The 15,117-nt window shown below is 52.0% G+C and overlaps 1 protein-coding gene across 3 annotated transcripts; it reads right to left on the bottom strand.

Annotated features, from left to right (window-relative positions):
- Positions 1-15: 15 nt before the first annotated feature.
- Positions 16-14,812, bottom strand: BECN1 (beclin 1). Of its 3 annotated transcripts, none has more exons than XM_062174894.1 (12): positions 14,658-14,812; positions 14,284-14,412; positions 9,273-9,340; positions 7,465-7,523; positions 6,776-6,866; positions 6,548-6,684; positions 6,191-6,385; positions 4,957-5,103; positions 3,651-3,800; positions 3,102-3,162; positions 1,500-1,642; positions 16-791 (listed from the first exon to the last, which is right to left on the bottom strand). In XM_062174894.1, exons 2-12 carry the CDS (start codon positions 14,408-14,410, stop codon positions 623-625), a joined length of 1,347 nt encoding a protein of 448 aa, XP_062030878.1. In that variant the 5' UTR covers positions 14,411-14,412; positions 14,658-14,812; the 3' UTR covers positions 16-622. The 3 variants fall into 3 exon arrangements, with proteins under 3 accessions (XP_062030878.1, XP_062030877.1, XP_062030879.1); XM_062174893.1 differs by having other exon boundaries at positions 14,683-14,812; XM_062174895.1 differs by lacking the exons at positions 7,465-7,523; positions 9,273-9,340; positions 14,284-14,412; positions 14,658-14,812 and adding an exon at positions 7,372-7,441.
- Positions 14,813-15,117: the final 305 nt, after the last annotated feature.

Below are 15,117 nucleotides of genomic sequence, written 5' to 3'. Positions count from 1 at the left end.
CCAACAGTTCATCTCTGAGCAGTTATCAGCCTGTAGCAAATCTTTTATTACAAATAATTAAATCTCTCAATAACGTCTCAAACAGTATCAAACACCACTTCATATCGCTAACACGGAGCAGAGTAGACATTCAGGACTAGAACTGAGGGAGAAGTGTTCAGTTTCAGCATCTGAGCACATCCACGGTGACCAGTCAAAGCTTAGGTGTCATATCCCCACGTTATCCAACTGTGTGCCTCCAACGTGTCTCTCAGTGGAGACAAAAGTTTCTATTTCGTATTTTAAGTGCAGGAAGTCGAGAGAGCTAAAGTCCAGTGAGAACACGTCAATCTCAGTTCAACTCAGTTTAAAAAAAAAAATCACAAAATTAAATTAGTTGTTTTCAGGGGAGAGAGGGAGAGGCAGGCATGGGGTAAGAGTCAAAACTGTGACAAGGTCGGTGCTGCACATGGCATGTGGTAGCTCTGGAGACTGTCATATGACACTTGAAAATAAAGTGGCTTTTGTGGATTTTCTTTTTTGGTATTGTAAACATATGCTGTTTAATGTTACCCAAATTTGAACTTTCTGCAAACAAAACACATTTTAAAGCCTTTAAGGCAAACATCCCCTAAGGAAAAAGTCATTTGTTATAAAATTGTGAGGATACCCAAGCAAGACCCCACTTGAGGTTTGTCAGCATGAACTTGAGAGCTTTCGTCCACTGTTCCTCAGAATTGAACTGGGTTTTGATGGAATAGGAGCCGCCACTGCCTCCTGTGTCTTCAATCTTGCCTTTCTCCACATCCATCCTGCAGATGGACACAGCAGAGCTCATTAGTAACCGAGATCCCAGAGAAGTCATTCCCGGCAGACAGGCGAGGATATGATCATGGGACCACTCACGTCACTTTTTCTATCAAAGAACTCTTGGCGAGGAACCGTAGTGTATTTTGGATTTGCTTGAAAGTCAAAAATCAAGGCGGCTGTCACAAGAGCCCTATTGTCACCACCGAGTACAGGGACAGGACACACACCCAAACTGAGGAGAGGCCTGGAGCTGGGGGTGAGTGAAGGCTACAGAGCTTCCCACTGTTTTCCTGGCATCTCCGAACTCGGGAGGGGGAAGAGAAGCAGGAAAAGAAATGCCGTTGGAGGGTGCTAGGAGCGGCTCGGCCCTACTCTCCTGGCCTAGGGTTTCCAGCCACCCATGAGCTTCTACAAGATGTGACCAAAAGCAGCATTCCTATATATTCCCAAGGGTTTCAGGGAAAAACCTTCCTGAAACTGGAGACCAGGCCTGAGCTCTGTGCCAAGAAAGTCCACAAAACCACCTAAGACAACATTCCCTGACCCAGGGACGAGGTGCTCACATTCTGTCCTGCCCATCAGTGTCATGTGACGGCGCCATCTTTGGCTTTCCCCACCATTTAAATTGTTAGGCCTCAGTTCTTACTGTGCCTTCCGTTCTGGTCAATGTGGTCCCACTACAGGTTCACTCAGCATTGGGGGATACTGACCTGTATGGAAGACAAAAACGTGTCTCGCCCTTTTCAACCTCTTCTTTAAACTGCTGCACACAGTCCAGGAAAGCCACCATTGCATGGTCAAACTTGTTGTCCCAGAAAAATCGCAACCCCCCAGAACAGTATAATGGCAGCTCCTGTCCAAAAAGAGAGAACTGACTAACGTTTGTGGCACAAAGAAAGGCTACCAGAGATCCTTCCCAATCCTATCAGTCTCTCAAGGCATGTTCTGTCTGTATGCGTTGGAAACAACTCTTGTGGCTGGCCTCCATCGTGTTCCATAACCTTGAACAATCACAACCACCACGGGCAAATAACAACACACCTCTCACCGTTTCACCTTGACTGGAGACGCACTATCCTCTTCCTCATGGTGACTGCTTCCCCAGCCTAGCACATACATCCTTCTCAACCAGCTGTAATTCTCTGCAAGCCCCAAGGAGCTAAACCTGAATGAGACACTGGCTCTCTACAAGGTATTTCAATCTAAGAAACTGAATAATGCCAATATTAAAACCAAATATCTGGGGGCCGGCGCTGTGGCATAGCGGGTAAAGCCGCCGCCTGCAGTGCCGGCATCCCATATGGGTGCTGGTTTGAGTCCCATCTGTTCCATTTCTGATCCAGCTCTCTGCTATGGCCTGGGAAAGCAGTGGAAGATGGTCCAAGTCCTTGGGCCCCTGCACCCATGTGGAAGACCCGAAAGAAGCTCCTGGCTCCTGGCTTCAAATTGGCTCAGCTCTGGCTGTTGCGGCTAATTGGGGAGTGAACCAGTGGATGAAAAACCTTTGCTTTCTCTCTCTCTGCCTCTGCCTCTGCCTCTCTGTAACTTTGCCTTTCAGATAAATAAATAAAGCTTAAAAACAAACAAACAAACATTTGGGGTCAGAACTGTGGCATAGCAGGTTAAGCTTCTGCCTGGAGCACCAGCATCTCATATGGGCACCAGTTTGAGTCTCAGCTGCTTCACTTCCAATCCAGCTCCCTGCTGATGGCCTGAGAAAGCATGTAGGAGGCCCAAGTGCTTGGACTGCTGCACCCACGTGGGAGACCTGGAAGAAGCTCCTGGCTCCTGATTGGCCCAACTTTGTACATTACGGCCATCAGAGTGAACTAGTGGATGAAAGACCTCTCTCTGTCTCTCCCTCTCTCTCTGTAACTCTGCCTCTCAAATAAATAAATCTTTTTAAAAAAAAAAATTGGGGCCAGCACTGAGGCACTGTAGGCTAAGCCTGTGCCTGCAGCGCAGGTATCACATATGGGCGCCAGTTCGTGTCCCGGCTGCTCCTCTTCCAATCCAGCTCCCTGCTAATGGTCTGAGAAAGTAGAAGATGGTCCAAGCATTTGGGCCCCTGCCACCCATGTGGGAGACCTGGATGAAGCTCCAGGCTTCTGGCTTCAGCCTGGCCCAGCCCTGGCTGTTGTGGCCATGTGGGTAGTGAACCAGCAGATGGAAGCTCGCTCACTCTGTCCACTCCCCTGCTCCACCCCGTAACTCTTTCAAATAAATAAATAAATAAATAAATCTTTAAAGGGGGAAAAAAAAAAACAAGCATCCTATCAGACGGTATAAGACCCTGTACCTTCCCAGAGTACCTTCGATTTGTCTGTCAGAGACTCCAGATACGAGTGGTTTCCATAGGGCACCAGTCGATACCTACGGCAGAGAGCACGCAGAGATGCACACAGGGCGCTCCCGGAGCCATCCCGGGGTCACGACCCAGTGCTTCCCAACCTTCCGTCTGCCCGAGGGCTTCTTTCATGAATGCCAACCCTCTCTCTCCATCCCCACGGGACCCATGTTTTAGAGACTGGGTCTACTAAACAAACTACATTTATTATGTAACTGTCTGGCAGTCTTTCACGGACAAATTTATGCTTTGGTTCAGATCTGAAAAACAAAAACTGAAACTATCTTGAGGAATGCGAAGGTTCTGGACACCGTGGCATCGTCATGCAGCCTGGTGACAGCGCTCAGCGGGAGGAGCCCTGTGCTGAGGGGAAAACCAGAGCAGACAGCCTCCGCCCAGAGGAGCTCCTACCGCTGGCAGCGAGGGCTTGGCCAACGCGGGGAGCAGCACGAGGCTGGAGACACGGATTAGATCAAAGTCACGTCACACCCCAAGAAGGGGCCGAATGTCTTACCTCTGAAATTTCAGACCCATCTTATTGGCCAGGGCATGAAGCAGCAACACCGTCTGGCCCCAAGCAGCATTAATCTCATTCCATTCCACAGGAACACTGGGCAGGCGGCCCAGCCTGAAGTTATTGATTGTGCCAAATTGTCCACTGTGCCTACAGAGGCAGGCAGAGGGCAGGGGAAAAATACAGGGCTTACTTAGAACCCCACGTCCCACTCACCCAAAACCTAGCATAAATCTCTCCCCTATCTTCAGCTGCACAGATCCTAGCTCCACCCGGCATTCTGAACACATGCTCACAACTTGAGTCATCGCTGGTCCCCGTGCTGCTCAGACGGCAAAGAAAGCTGGGTGTCATCCTTGAACGATCTCTCAGCTCCCTCTCCCCGGCTCTCCACTGCTTCTACCTCCCGAATCGCCTGAATCTGTCCACTTCTGCAACTCTGCTACTCCTCTTTCCTGTGTAGATCCCAACCGACAAGGCCCTTCTCACACACAGCCGGTACGGCTATCCGTCACAAATCTAACCACGGCACTTCTCTGCCTGCCAGGCTTCAGGGGCTCCCACTGCCTTCTGGGTCAAGCGCACAGCCCACGAGGAGCCGACAGGACCCTGCAGGAAGCGCCGCCTCTCCAGTTCTGCGCCGTCACTCACTGCTACGCTCCACCTTCAGTCACAACAAGCCCCTTCCAGCTCGGAATTCACCACTCCTTCTTCCCCCTTCCTGTGCCTCCGACACCCTCTTGGGTGGGAACTACTCTGCCTCTGCAGACTTCTGCTTCCCCTCTCAGCTTAAATACCACCCTCCTCGGGGCAGAACTTGCCACGCAGCCCCCCTGAGTTGGAGGAAGTGCCCTTATGAGGTCCCACAGCAGCCGGGGCGACCTCACTGCCCTGGGCCACGGCTGCTGGGACAGATCTGTCCACCACGTCCTGAGCTACGGGAGGGACCGCACAGTGCTCCAGCTGCCCTCCCGGCACTCAGCACCGTGCCGACCACACAGACGCACCACAGCTTCCAGTTAAATGGATGCATACAAGGACGACCGTGGGGACAACAAATCAGTACCGGGCAGCTGTCTGGGCTCTCCTGGGGTTGCTCAGCTAGAGTTCTTTCCTTTTTTGTGCAAAGGCGGATGTCACTAAGCTCCAGAAATCCAACACCTTAGCCCATCACGGAAATGACAGAAATGTGGCCATCGGGAAGATGGCCTCCTTTGCGGGAGGGGGCCCCTGGCTTAGCAGTCAACAGCTAAGGGTCAGACACACAGAACACCCCAGACGCTCCTCCCACTCCGGCCCACACTACCAGATATGGAAGGTCGCGTTGAAGACATTGGTCTTCTTCAGCTTGTCCAGCTGCATCTGGGCATAACGCATCTGGTTTTCCACACTTTTCAGCTCGTCGTCCAGCTCCAGCTGTTGTCGTTTAAATTCACTGTATTCTCTCTGATACCTGTGAGCAGCCAATAGCCGGGGGTTACAGTTTCTTGGGCATCGCATCTCTGAAAGCTTCCCACTACCGATTCCAGTCCCCCCGGTGAGAGCAGCTTTGTATTTGGCAGAGATACCACTCCCAGAACACAACGCCCGGCTGTCTAGCCTGGGAGGCATAAAAATGGCGCAAATTTGAGCTGCCACCTGCAGACAGTAGAGGGAAAGAACTCTCCCAAACCAGGGCAAAACATCTACATTTCTGATCTTTTTCAGAAGTGAGGTGAATGGGTTAGGAGTGGCTTCGTCCATGAACTGGCAGAATTAATCTCTAGAACTTAACTTGTGTATATTGTTCTTTGTGAAGTGTGTTATACCACTCTGAGAAACTGACTTTTTCCTGTTTTTGACTTCGACTTTGGTGGGGACACTGTCTCCTCCACTGGACGGAGGGTTCTCTCAGGTCACCCACAGCCCTCAGCAGGGGTGGGCACTTGGTGCAGCAGTTGGGATGTTGCTTGGGATCCCTGTACCCTATACCCTGTACCTGTATCACAAAGCCAGGGTTCAAGCCCCGACCCCATTCTTGATTCCAGCTTCCTGTTAATGCGCCCCCTGGGGAGCAGCAGGTGACAGTTCAATTGTTGAGTCCCTGTCACATGTATGGGAGACTCAGATGGAGTTCCTGGCTCCTGGTTTCAGCCTGGTCCCACCCTGGCTATAGCAGGCATTCAGGGGGAGCGAACCATTGGGCTGGTGATCTCTTTCCTTCTCTCAAGGAAATAAAATAAATTGACAAAGGTAGGGAACAAGTGCACGCTAATATGCTCATTTTCCAAATGGGAACGAGAGCCCGTTCCCTACAGGACACAGCAAAGACCAGAGCGCCGGTTTCTGAACTCTCTGGTCATCTCTCCTCACTTACTCAGGCTGACTCTCCTACGTTAACTCCACGACACACAGTATGCAGGGTGCAGAGCACATACGGCACTGGATGCCAGCTGATGCCAGTTACCAAGCTAATCAGGCGAGCTCACTGGGAGCCACTTCCTCTCCTGAGCCTGGAGAACCGCGTGGTTGAAGACCGGGGCGGGCAGCGGGTTACTCACTGAGCTTCCTCCTGATCCAGCCGCTCAGCCTCAGCCTGGACCTTCTCCAGGTTTTCTGCCACCGTTCTGCGGTTCTTCTCCACATCTTCCAGTTCCTGGATCAGCCTTTCCTCCTCCAGGGCCAGCTCCCTCAGCTCCTGCTGCAGCTGCTCACTGTCATCCTCGTTCATCTGCTCCAAGATCTCCAAACAGCGCCTGCCAGGGACGGAGTGGAGCTCACAGGGCGGAGGGCCCTGTTACTCCATTTGCTGGAGCGGTGCGCGGGGCCCTCTGGGGTGGGGGCCGAGCAGTCGCACGGCAGGGGCGGCCCTAAGACCCAGACCTCAGTTCTTGGGCCCCGGCTCTGGAGACACTCACTTGTAGTTCTGACACTCGTTTTCTGTGACATGGAGCTGAGTGTCCAGCTGGTCTAGCAGAGTATCCGTGCATTCCTCACACAGTGGGTGATCCACGTCTGTCTGGCCCGACATGATGTCAAAAAGGTCCCCAGTGACCTGGAAGTGCAGGAGAGTCGGGTGAGGCCTGCCTGGGTGAGCTGCCCAGCCACCCCAGGCCAGTGCTGACACTGGAGTGAGGCCAACTTGCCTTCAGTCTTCGGCTGAGGTTCTCCATGGTGCCGCCGTCGGACGCCTCCCCGATCAGAGTGAAGCTGTTGGCACTTTCTGTAGACATCATCCTGCAGACAGATCCCGCCCACGGGCCAGGTGAGGGGGCAGAGAGGCCTCCTCTACCCACTGCGGTGCCAGTGCAGAGACTCTCAAGATCAGCTGAGGGGCCTCAAGGCGCATACCCACTCCTAGCCCGACTGACTCCCAAGGGAAGGCCATGCTGGTCTTCCACAGGGACACTCAGCTCGAAGGTTGGCCTGGATGACTAAGGAGGGAGAGGGGCATCAAGAGTCAGCATGTGTGTCCACAGTAGAGGGAAGGAGAGGCAGCAAAGACCACGCTGGTCAGCAACCTTTACTGCACCAGTGAACACTAAGGACCTGAAAGCCTAATCTTAGCTGCTCTGAAACTTCTAGAATCCACCTCCTCAACTCTTCTAAAGTCTTCACCTTTACAGTGACTGTTCCTACCCTCGGCTGAGTGGCTACAGGAGCTCAGGCACAGGCACAGGTGAGGGGCCAGTAAGGGAATGGATCTTTTCCAAAAGAGCCAAAAAGGTAGGTGATGATTCACCTCCATCACCTGGCTCCAGGTCTCAATTCCTGGGTTCAATCAAAATTCTACTGGCCTTTGGGCAGGAACAGGGGGCTGAGGAGTTGTAGGCACCTGGCTGGGGGGATGAATCTGCGAGACACACCATCCTGGCGAGTTTCAATAAATGCTTCCTGGGAAAGAAAGAGAGAGAGCATTAGGACTCGGAAGCTCAGAGGAAGAGTAGTTCCCATTTCAGAAGTATTTGGCTTCACCCTCGATCGGTAACCATCAGACTGATAAATGACTGAGACCTAGAAATGGGTGTCATTGGGCCAATCCCTGTATATGACTAAGGAAGGAGCCAGGGTTCAGACAAACCCCAAACCCCATTTTTTTTTTTTTTTTTGGGTGGGGAACAGCATCTCCTAACTATGTGACATTCTACTTATGGTTAAATTGGCATTTTCTCAACACTTTCCAGTCAGGGGTAGGGGGAGACTACCCTAAATCATGGTGCAAGGGAAAAGCCAGATCAGACTGCAATGAAGTTTTCCACAGCACAAAGTGGATCATTTATGTTTTTAGTATTTTCAAACGACTTGTATGTGATGAAATACTTACGACATCTACTGACTTCCACTGCCAGCCCCAATGCCTCTTTGCTGAAGGCTCTCTCTGGCTCCTGGGCTGACTGCTAGGGGAGCCAGCCCAATCACTGACAGCAGTGAGTGGATACGCCCCCCCAGCTCAACGAGTTGGTTAAATCTCAGGTGAACATTCACAGCCATCTCACAGAACGTGGCCCACAGGTGCTCTAAGCACCCACAGGTGTCACCGGCTTGGCCCCGCCCCTTCTTTTGCTTCCTTCCCTTTCCCATATCACATCCTTGTTTCCTACTGGAGTTTCCTGTGGTCCCCTCTCAAATAAGATGTGTATTTAAAAAAAAAAGAAAAGAAAACCTTGGGGCTGGCGCTGTAGTACAGTGTGTTAAAGCCCTGGCCTGAAGCACTGGCATCCCATATGGACGCTGGTTCTAGTCCCGGCTGCTCCTCTTCTGATCCAGCTCTCTGCTATGGTCTGGGAAAGCAGTAGAAGATGGCCCAAGAGCTTTGGCCTCCTGCACTCATGTGGGAGACCCGGAAGAAGCTCCTGGCTTCGGATCGGCACAGCTCCGGCTGTTGCGGTCATCTGGGGAAGTGAACCAACGGATGGAAGACCTCTCTGTCTACCTCTCTCTGTAACTGTCTTTCAAATAAATAAAATAAATCTTTTTTTAAAAATCTTATAACATCCACTGACATCATCATAGTTTAAAAATGACATGTTCTCTCGCACCGCCAATCTTCCTGTCTAGGGCAGGTGTGTGGAACGTTCCGGTCATGGGCCATGAAAGGCCCACAAAATCTTTGCTCTGGCCCTGCCAAGGCAACTGCAGGCGGGGCTCAAAATTCAATAACTCCAGAGCAGACTAGCCTTTATTTGGTAATTCTGTGTGGCTCACAAACGATGCTATAAATATCCAATGGCCCTAGGAGGAAAAACAGCTGCCCACTCCTGAGCTAGGTAATCACACAATGTACTGTCCAAACCAAGATACTTTTGAGAAGGGAGAAGAATAGATATTAATATTTGGCTGGAACAGCAGGTGGAATGCCTTGGACACATACATCATCCCATTTCTGCCTTTATGTTTATAATTCTACTTCAAACAAAGATGAGCCCCTCTCCCACACTTATACTGGACACCTGTGGGCTTGTGACGTGCTGACAACCCAAAGCGGCCTGATCGCACAGGTCTCCTGTTAACCAGCAACCCCCAAAGTCTGGGGGCTCTAAGAACACCAAGTACCCTGCAGAAGCCCAGCCTGCACTCCTGTGTTCACACCCCATCTCCCACCTGCAGTGTTTATTACACGAGGAGGTCAGGAACTTCTATTACCTCTCCTGAGTTAGCCTCTTCCTCCTGGGTGTCTCCTGGTTTGACCTGGGCTGTGGCAAGTAATGGAGCTGAGGGCAAGGAAAATACGAAATCAGAAATAGTCTTATTAAGGCTCAGGAAAGTATGAGAAAAGAACCTGAAGTATCTTTGTCACTACCTCACCTCCATTTTTTTTTTTTAAGTTAGGATTTGTTTATTTATTTGAAAGGCAGAGTTACAGGGAGAGGGAGAGGCAGAGAGAGAGGCCTTCCATCTGCTGGTTCATTTCCCAAATGGCAGCAACAGCCAAGGCTGGGCCAGGCCAAAACCAGGAGCCTAGAAGTCCAACTAGGTTTCCCATGTGGGTGGCAGGGCCCAAGTACTTGAGCCGTTCTCTGTTGCTTTCCCAAGCACTTTAGCGGAGAGTTGGATTGGAAGTGGAGCAGCCAGGACTTGAACTAGGGCCCATATGGGAGGTCAACATTGCAGGCAGCAGCTTAACTCACTGTGTCACAATGCTGGCCCCCAGTGGTTTCTTTCTTTCTTTCTTTTTTTTTTTCTAAGATTTATTTAGGGGGGCTGGTGCCGCGGCTCAATAGGCTAATCCTCTGCCTGTGGCGCTGGCACACCGGGTTCTAGTTCTGGTCGGGCACCGGATTCTGCCCCGGTTGCCCCTCTTCCAGGCCACCTCTCTGCTGTGGCCAGGGAGTGCAGTGGAGGATGACCCAAGTGCTTGGGCCCTGCACCCAATGGGAGACCAGGAGAAGCACCTGGCTCCTGCCTTCGGATCAGCGCAGTGCGCCGGCCACAGCGCACTGGCTGCGGCGGCCATTGGAGGGTGAACCAACGGCAAAGGAAGACCTTTCTCTCTGTCTCTCTCTCTCTCACTGTCCACTCTGCCTGTCAAAAAAAAAAAAAAAAAAAAGATTTATTTAGGGGGGCTAGCACTGTGGCACAGTAGGTTAATCCTCTGCCTGTGGTGCCAGCATCCCATATGGGTGCCAGTTCGAGTCTTGGCTGTTCTTCTTCTGATCCAGCTCTCTGCTTATGGCCTGGGAAAGTAGTGGAAGATGGCCCAAGTGCTTGGGCTACTACACCTGCATGGGAGACCCAGAAGAGGTTCCTGGCTCTGGCTTCAGATCAGCCCAGCTCTGGCCACTGCAGACATTTGGAGAGTGAAACAGCGGATGGAAAACCTTTCTCTCCATCTCTCCCTCTCACTGTCTGTAACTCTACCTCTCAAATAAATAAAATCTTTAAAAAAAAAAAAAGATTTATTTGAAAGGCAGAGTTACAGAGGCAGAGAGAGAGAGATATCTTCCATCCGCTGGTTCACTCCCCAGATGGCTGCAATGGCCGTAGCTGGGGCTGATCCAGAGCCAGGAGCCAGGAGCTTCCTCCGGGTCTCCCACGTGGGTGCGGGGTCCAAGGACTTCGGCCATCTTCTGCTACTTTCGCAGGCCATAAGCAGAGAGCTGGATCGGAAGTGGAGCAGCTGTGACTCAGAGACTTGAACTGATGCCCACATGGGATGCCAGCACCACAGGTGGCGGCTTTACCCGCTCCCCCACAGTGCCGCCCCCCCCCCCGCCCCGCAATGTTTTCTTAAAGCACTATTTACACAATGAAGAATCTGTTGTTCCTGCAACTCCCATAACATCAGAATAAGGTCATGTTAATGGTATCATGATTATTTTAAAGACTCCTTATCATTCAAAAATAAATATTTACCGTTGTTATGTGTCTGGGACGTGCTTCAGGATGGGGGAAATGGATAGAGCTATAGATGAAACATGACTAAATACGGGTTGATAACTGCTGAAGCCAGGTAATGAGTACATGGAGATCCATACATATTTTTTATACAAGTTAACAACCTCGGGGACCAGCATTAAGCTGGATGCCAGGGTTAAGCTGTCTCTTTCCACACTGGCATCCAATATCAGAATGCTGGTTTGAGTCCTGGATGCTCCACTTCTGATCCAGCTCCCTACTAACACACCTGGGAAAGCAGCAGAAGATGGCCCAAGTACTTGGGCCCCAGCACCCATGTGGGAAAACCGAATGGAGTTCTTGGCTCCTTGAATTGGCCCGGCCCAGCTTCGGCCATTTGATTCGTTTTGGGAGTGAACCAGCAGATAGAAGATCTCTTTCTCTCTGTCTCTCCCCCTGTCACTCTGCCTTTCAAATAAATCTTTCAAAAAAAAAAAAAGTCAACATCCCCTTCCCCCTAGGAAACCTGGAAAAGAACATCAGGGAACTTTCTGGAAAAGTGAAGCTTTTTTACATCTTCATGAGTCAAATTACATGAATACATCCATTCACCAGAAAAGTGTCACTAAGACTTGTACTTTTCTTAAGATTTTACTTTATTTTATTTGAAAGGCAGAATTGCAGAGAGGCAGAGACACAGACAGACGTCTCCCACCCATTGGTTCACTCCCCAAGTGGCCATAACAGCCGGAGCTCAGCCGATCCAAAGCCAGGAGCTCCTTCTGGGTCTCCCACACGGGTACAGAGGCCCAAGGACTTGGGGCCATCTTCCACTGCTTCCCCAGGCCACAGCAGAGAGCTGGATCGGAAGTGGAGCAATCATCACCCATATGGGATGCCAGCACTGCAGCTGGTGGCTTTACCCGCTATGCTACAGAGCCAGTCCCGATTTGTGAATTTCAGTGCATGACAATTTACCTTAAAACAAGTGGGGGGCTGGCATTGTGGTGTAGCCTCCTGTGACACTGGCTGTGACAATAGCTTCTTCCTGTGACACTGGCATCCCGTATGGGTGCCAGTTTGAGGTCTGGCTGCTCCACTTCTGATCAAACTCCCTGTCAAAGGCCTGGGAAAAGCAGTGGAAGATGGCCCAAGTGCTTGGGTCCCTGCATTCACATGGGAGACCTAGATGAAGCTACTGGCTCTAGCCTGGTCCTGTTCTGGCTGTTGTAGCCATCTGGGGAGTGAACCAGCAGATGGAAGGTCTCTCTCTCTCTGTAACTCTGATTTTCTTTTTTTTTTAATTTTTTGACAGGCAGAGTGGACAGTGAGAGAGAGAGAGACAGAGAGAAAGGTCTTCCTTTTGCTGTTGGTTCACCCTCCAATGGCCGCCGCGGTAGGCGCGCTGCAGCCGGCACACCGCGCTGTTCCGATGGCAGGAGCCAGGTGCTTCTCCTGGTCTCCCATGGGGTGCAGGGCCCAAGCACTTGGGTCATCCTCCACTGCACTCCCTGGCCACAGCAGAGAGGTGGCCTGGAAGAGGGGCAACCGGGACAGGATCGGCGCCCCGACCGGGACTAGAACCCGGTGTGTCGGCGCCGCAAGGCGGAGGATTAGCCTAGTGAGCCGCGGCGCCAGCCTTGTAACTCTGATTTTCAAACAAATATATAAATCTTAAAAAAAAAAAAAAAAAAAAAAGTGTGGGGGCCGGTGCTGTGGTGCAGGGGGTTAACATCCTGGCCTGAGATGCTGGCATCCCATATGGGTGCCGGTTCGAGACCCAGCGTTGTGGTGTAACCTCCTGTGACACTGGCTGTGACAACAGCTTCTACCTATGACACTGGTGTCCGATATGGGTGCCAGTTTGAGACCCGGCTGCTCCACTTCCAATCCAGCTCTCTGCCTGGGAAAGCAGTTGGACCCCTGCACTCGCCTGGGAGACCCAGGGGAAGCTCCTGGCTTCGGATCCAGATCAGCATAGCTCCAGCCGTTGCGGCCAACTGGGGAGTGAACCATCTGATGGAAGACCTCTCTCTCTCTCTCTCTGCCACTCCTCTCTCTGTGTAACTCTGACTTTCAAATAAATAAATAAATCTTCAGGAAAAAAAAGTGAGATAACCGTAATTGAGAAGGGGATGTGAAATGAGGCAGGTACAGAAAATATAAGAAGGGCAGGGTAGGGCCAATTGCTGAAGCCAGGTGATGGATACAACAGAGAGCACTGACGTTCTCCTGACTGCATACAAGCGTGTTTGAAAATTTTCCATCATAAAAAGTTGAAAATCTGTAGTAAACAGTTAATGCCCCTCAAAAAAGAGGACTCAAGCAATAAAACAGTGAACGCTTACCGAGCGCTGCCTGCAAGCTTCCTCCTGGTTATATGTTCTGTCATATGGACCCTGACAACTACCTTATGAAGCAGATTCACTTTTTACAGATAAAGAAGCCGAGACACCAAGGCTCAGAGAGGGCAAATCCTTTGCATACAGTTGTTCACGTAGTAAATGACAGCCAGGATTGAAACTCGAGCAGGCCGGGGCCCGCGGGTGACGCACCAAGTTAAGTGTGATGCTGGCATCCCATATGGGTGCTGGCTCGAGTCCCAGCTGCTCTGCTCACAATCCCGCTCCCTGCTGACGCACCTGGGAAAGCAGCAGAAAATGGCCCAAGTGATCCCCTGCCACCCACTAGGGAAACTGGGATGGAGTTCCCAGCGTCGGCCTGGCGTTCCTAGGGGCCATCTGTGGAGTGAACCCATGGATGGAAGGTATCTCTCTGTGTAACTCTGCCTTCCAAATACATATAATAAAATCTTAAAAAACAAAAAACCTCAAACAGGCTGACTCCAGACCCAAAGCTTACTCAAGCTGCCCTTCTGTCTTCTCGAACCTCATCCCACTTCCTGGGACTCAAACTCTGCTCCTCCACTCAGCTGCGGGGCCTCGGGTAAGTTACTTAACCTCTCTGAGTCTCGATTCTCATCTGTAAAATGATGTAATGATGCTAGGGCTGTATAGGGAGGGGGAAGGCACTTGGACAGTCAACAGAGGCTGCTTATTGTCACACACACACATAGGCACAGGTGTGTGTGCTCATCCCCTCCCTTCCACACAGGAGGAGCAGAACAACAGAAAATGCCTTTGCTACACAAAGCTCTGCGAAGCACACAATGTCAGAACTCCTCGACGTTCGCAGCGAGCTTCCCAGGTTCACCTGGCGAGCCTGGCAGATCCCACCGACAGCCACCGCAAGACCTACAGCTTCCAAGCTGCCCACTTGCCACGTTCTTGGCCACCCTCTTTGCAGGGATCTCGCTGACCTGTGAGCTCCTGGATGGTGACCCGGTCCAGGATCTTGAAGCTCGTGTCCAGCTTGAGGGGCTGGCTGCAGCGCTGGCACACGAAGCTCACCTGCATGGTGCTGCTGGGCGTCTTGGACCCCTCCATCCCTGCGGCGGTGGAGACGAGGCGACGTTAGGCAGAACCGGCACCCCTGACCTCCGGCCCGGGGATACTACCTGCCTTGGTGGTGGTGACGGGGGAAAACTCTGGTCCGCTCCGAGCCCTCTAGGAGCGGTACGATACCAGGCGGACCTGCTTCCGGGGCAGCCCAGGCAAAGCCAGTTAGAACCCAGGGTCAGGGAAGGGGCTGTAACAGGGACCATCACGGTTCCAAGGTTCCCTTGTAAGGTACCAGTACAGTCCCCAACGCTCTTCACCTCGGGGCCCTAGAGCCGGCCGCTCAGGTTCGGTCTATCGCGGGGGGACCGTAGCCTCCGGTCGGCCCCGGAGCGAGGCCTCCAGAATCGCCATCGCCCAAACTTTAGCTACTTCCCGGTCCGCCGGCGGAGGACTTCCGCCCGTGACCGGACGTGACGTCACCACGACCGCCGCCTGGTCCGTGGGCTGCGGTGTGCGGCCCCCCAGCGGCTGAGCGGGGAACGGCAGGCGGCCGCGTGTGCCGAAGGGAACAGTGAGGGTGCCGGCCTTGCAGCCTGAGGCATAAGCCGCTGCGCCACACGCCGGCCCGAAGCACAGGCATCTCACAACTTTATTGAAGTATAATCTGTATACCAGAAGATTCACCCCTTTTAAGTGTGCAGTCGACATAACTTAGAACCTTTTCTGTCGCGCATGCACCTCTCTATGGTTAG

The sequence above is a fragment of the Lepus europaeus genome, chromosome 18 (genome assembly GCF_033115175.1).
Source record: "Lepus europaeus isolate LE1 chromosome 18, mLepTim1.pri, whole genome shotgun sequence".
Classification (NCBI taxonomy): Eukaryota; Metazoa; Chordata; class Mammalia; order Lagomorpha; family Leporidae; genus Lepus; species Lepus europaeus.
The sequence above is the reverse complement of the archived record's forward strand: the minus strand, read 5'-3'. Positions and strand labels throughout refer to the sequence as shown.

Excerpts from the sequence above, each read along its gene's own strand:
- BECN1 (XM_062174894.1), bottom strand. The coding sequence starts at position 14,410 with ATGGAGGGGTCCAAGACGCCCAGCAGCACCATGCAGGTGAGCTTCGTG. Across the intron at positions 3,801-4,956 it reads AACGCGACCTTCCATATCTG|GCACAGTGGACAATTTGGCA; the intron begins GTAGTGTGGGCC and ends CTGCCTCTGTAG. Across the intron at positions 3,163-3,650 it reads ATGGGTCTGAAATTTCAGAG|GTATCGACTGGTGCCCTATG; the intron begins GTAAGACATTCG and ends TCTCTGCCGTAG.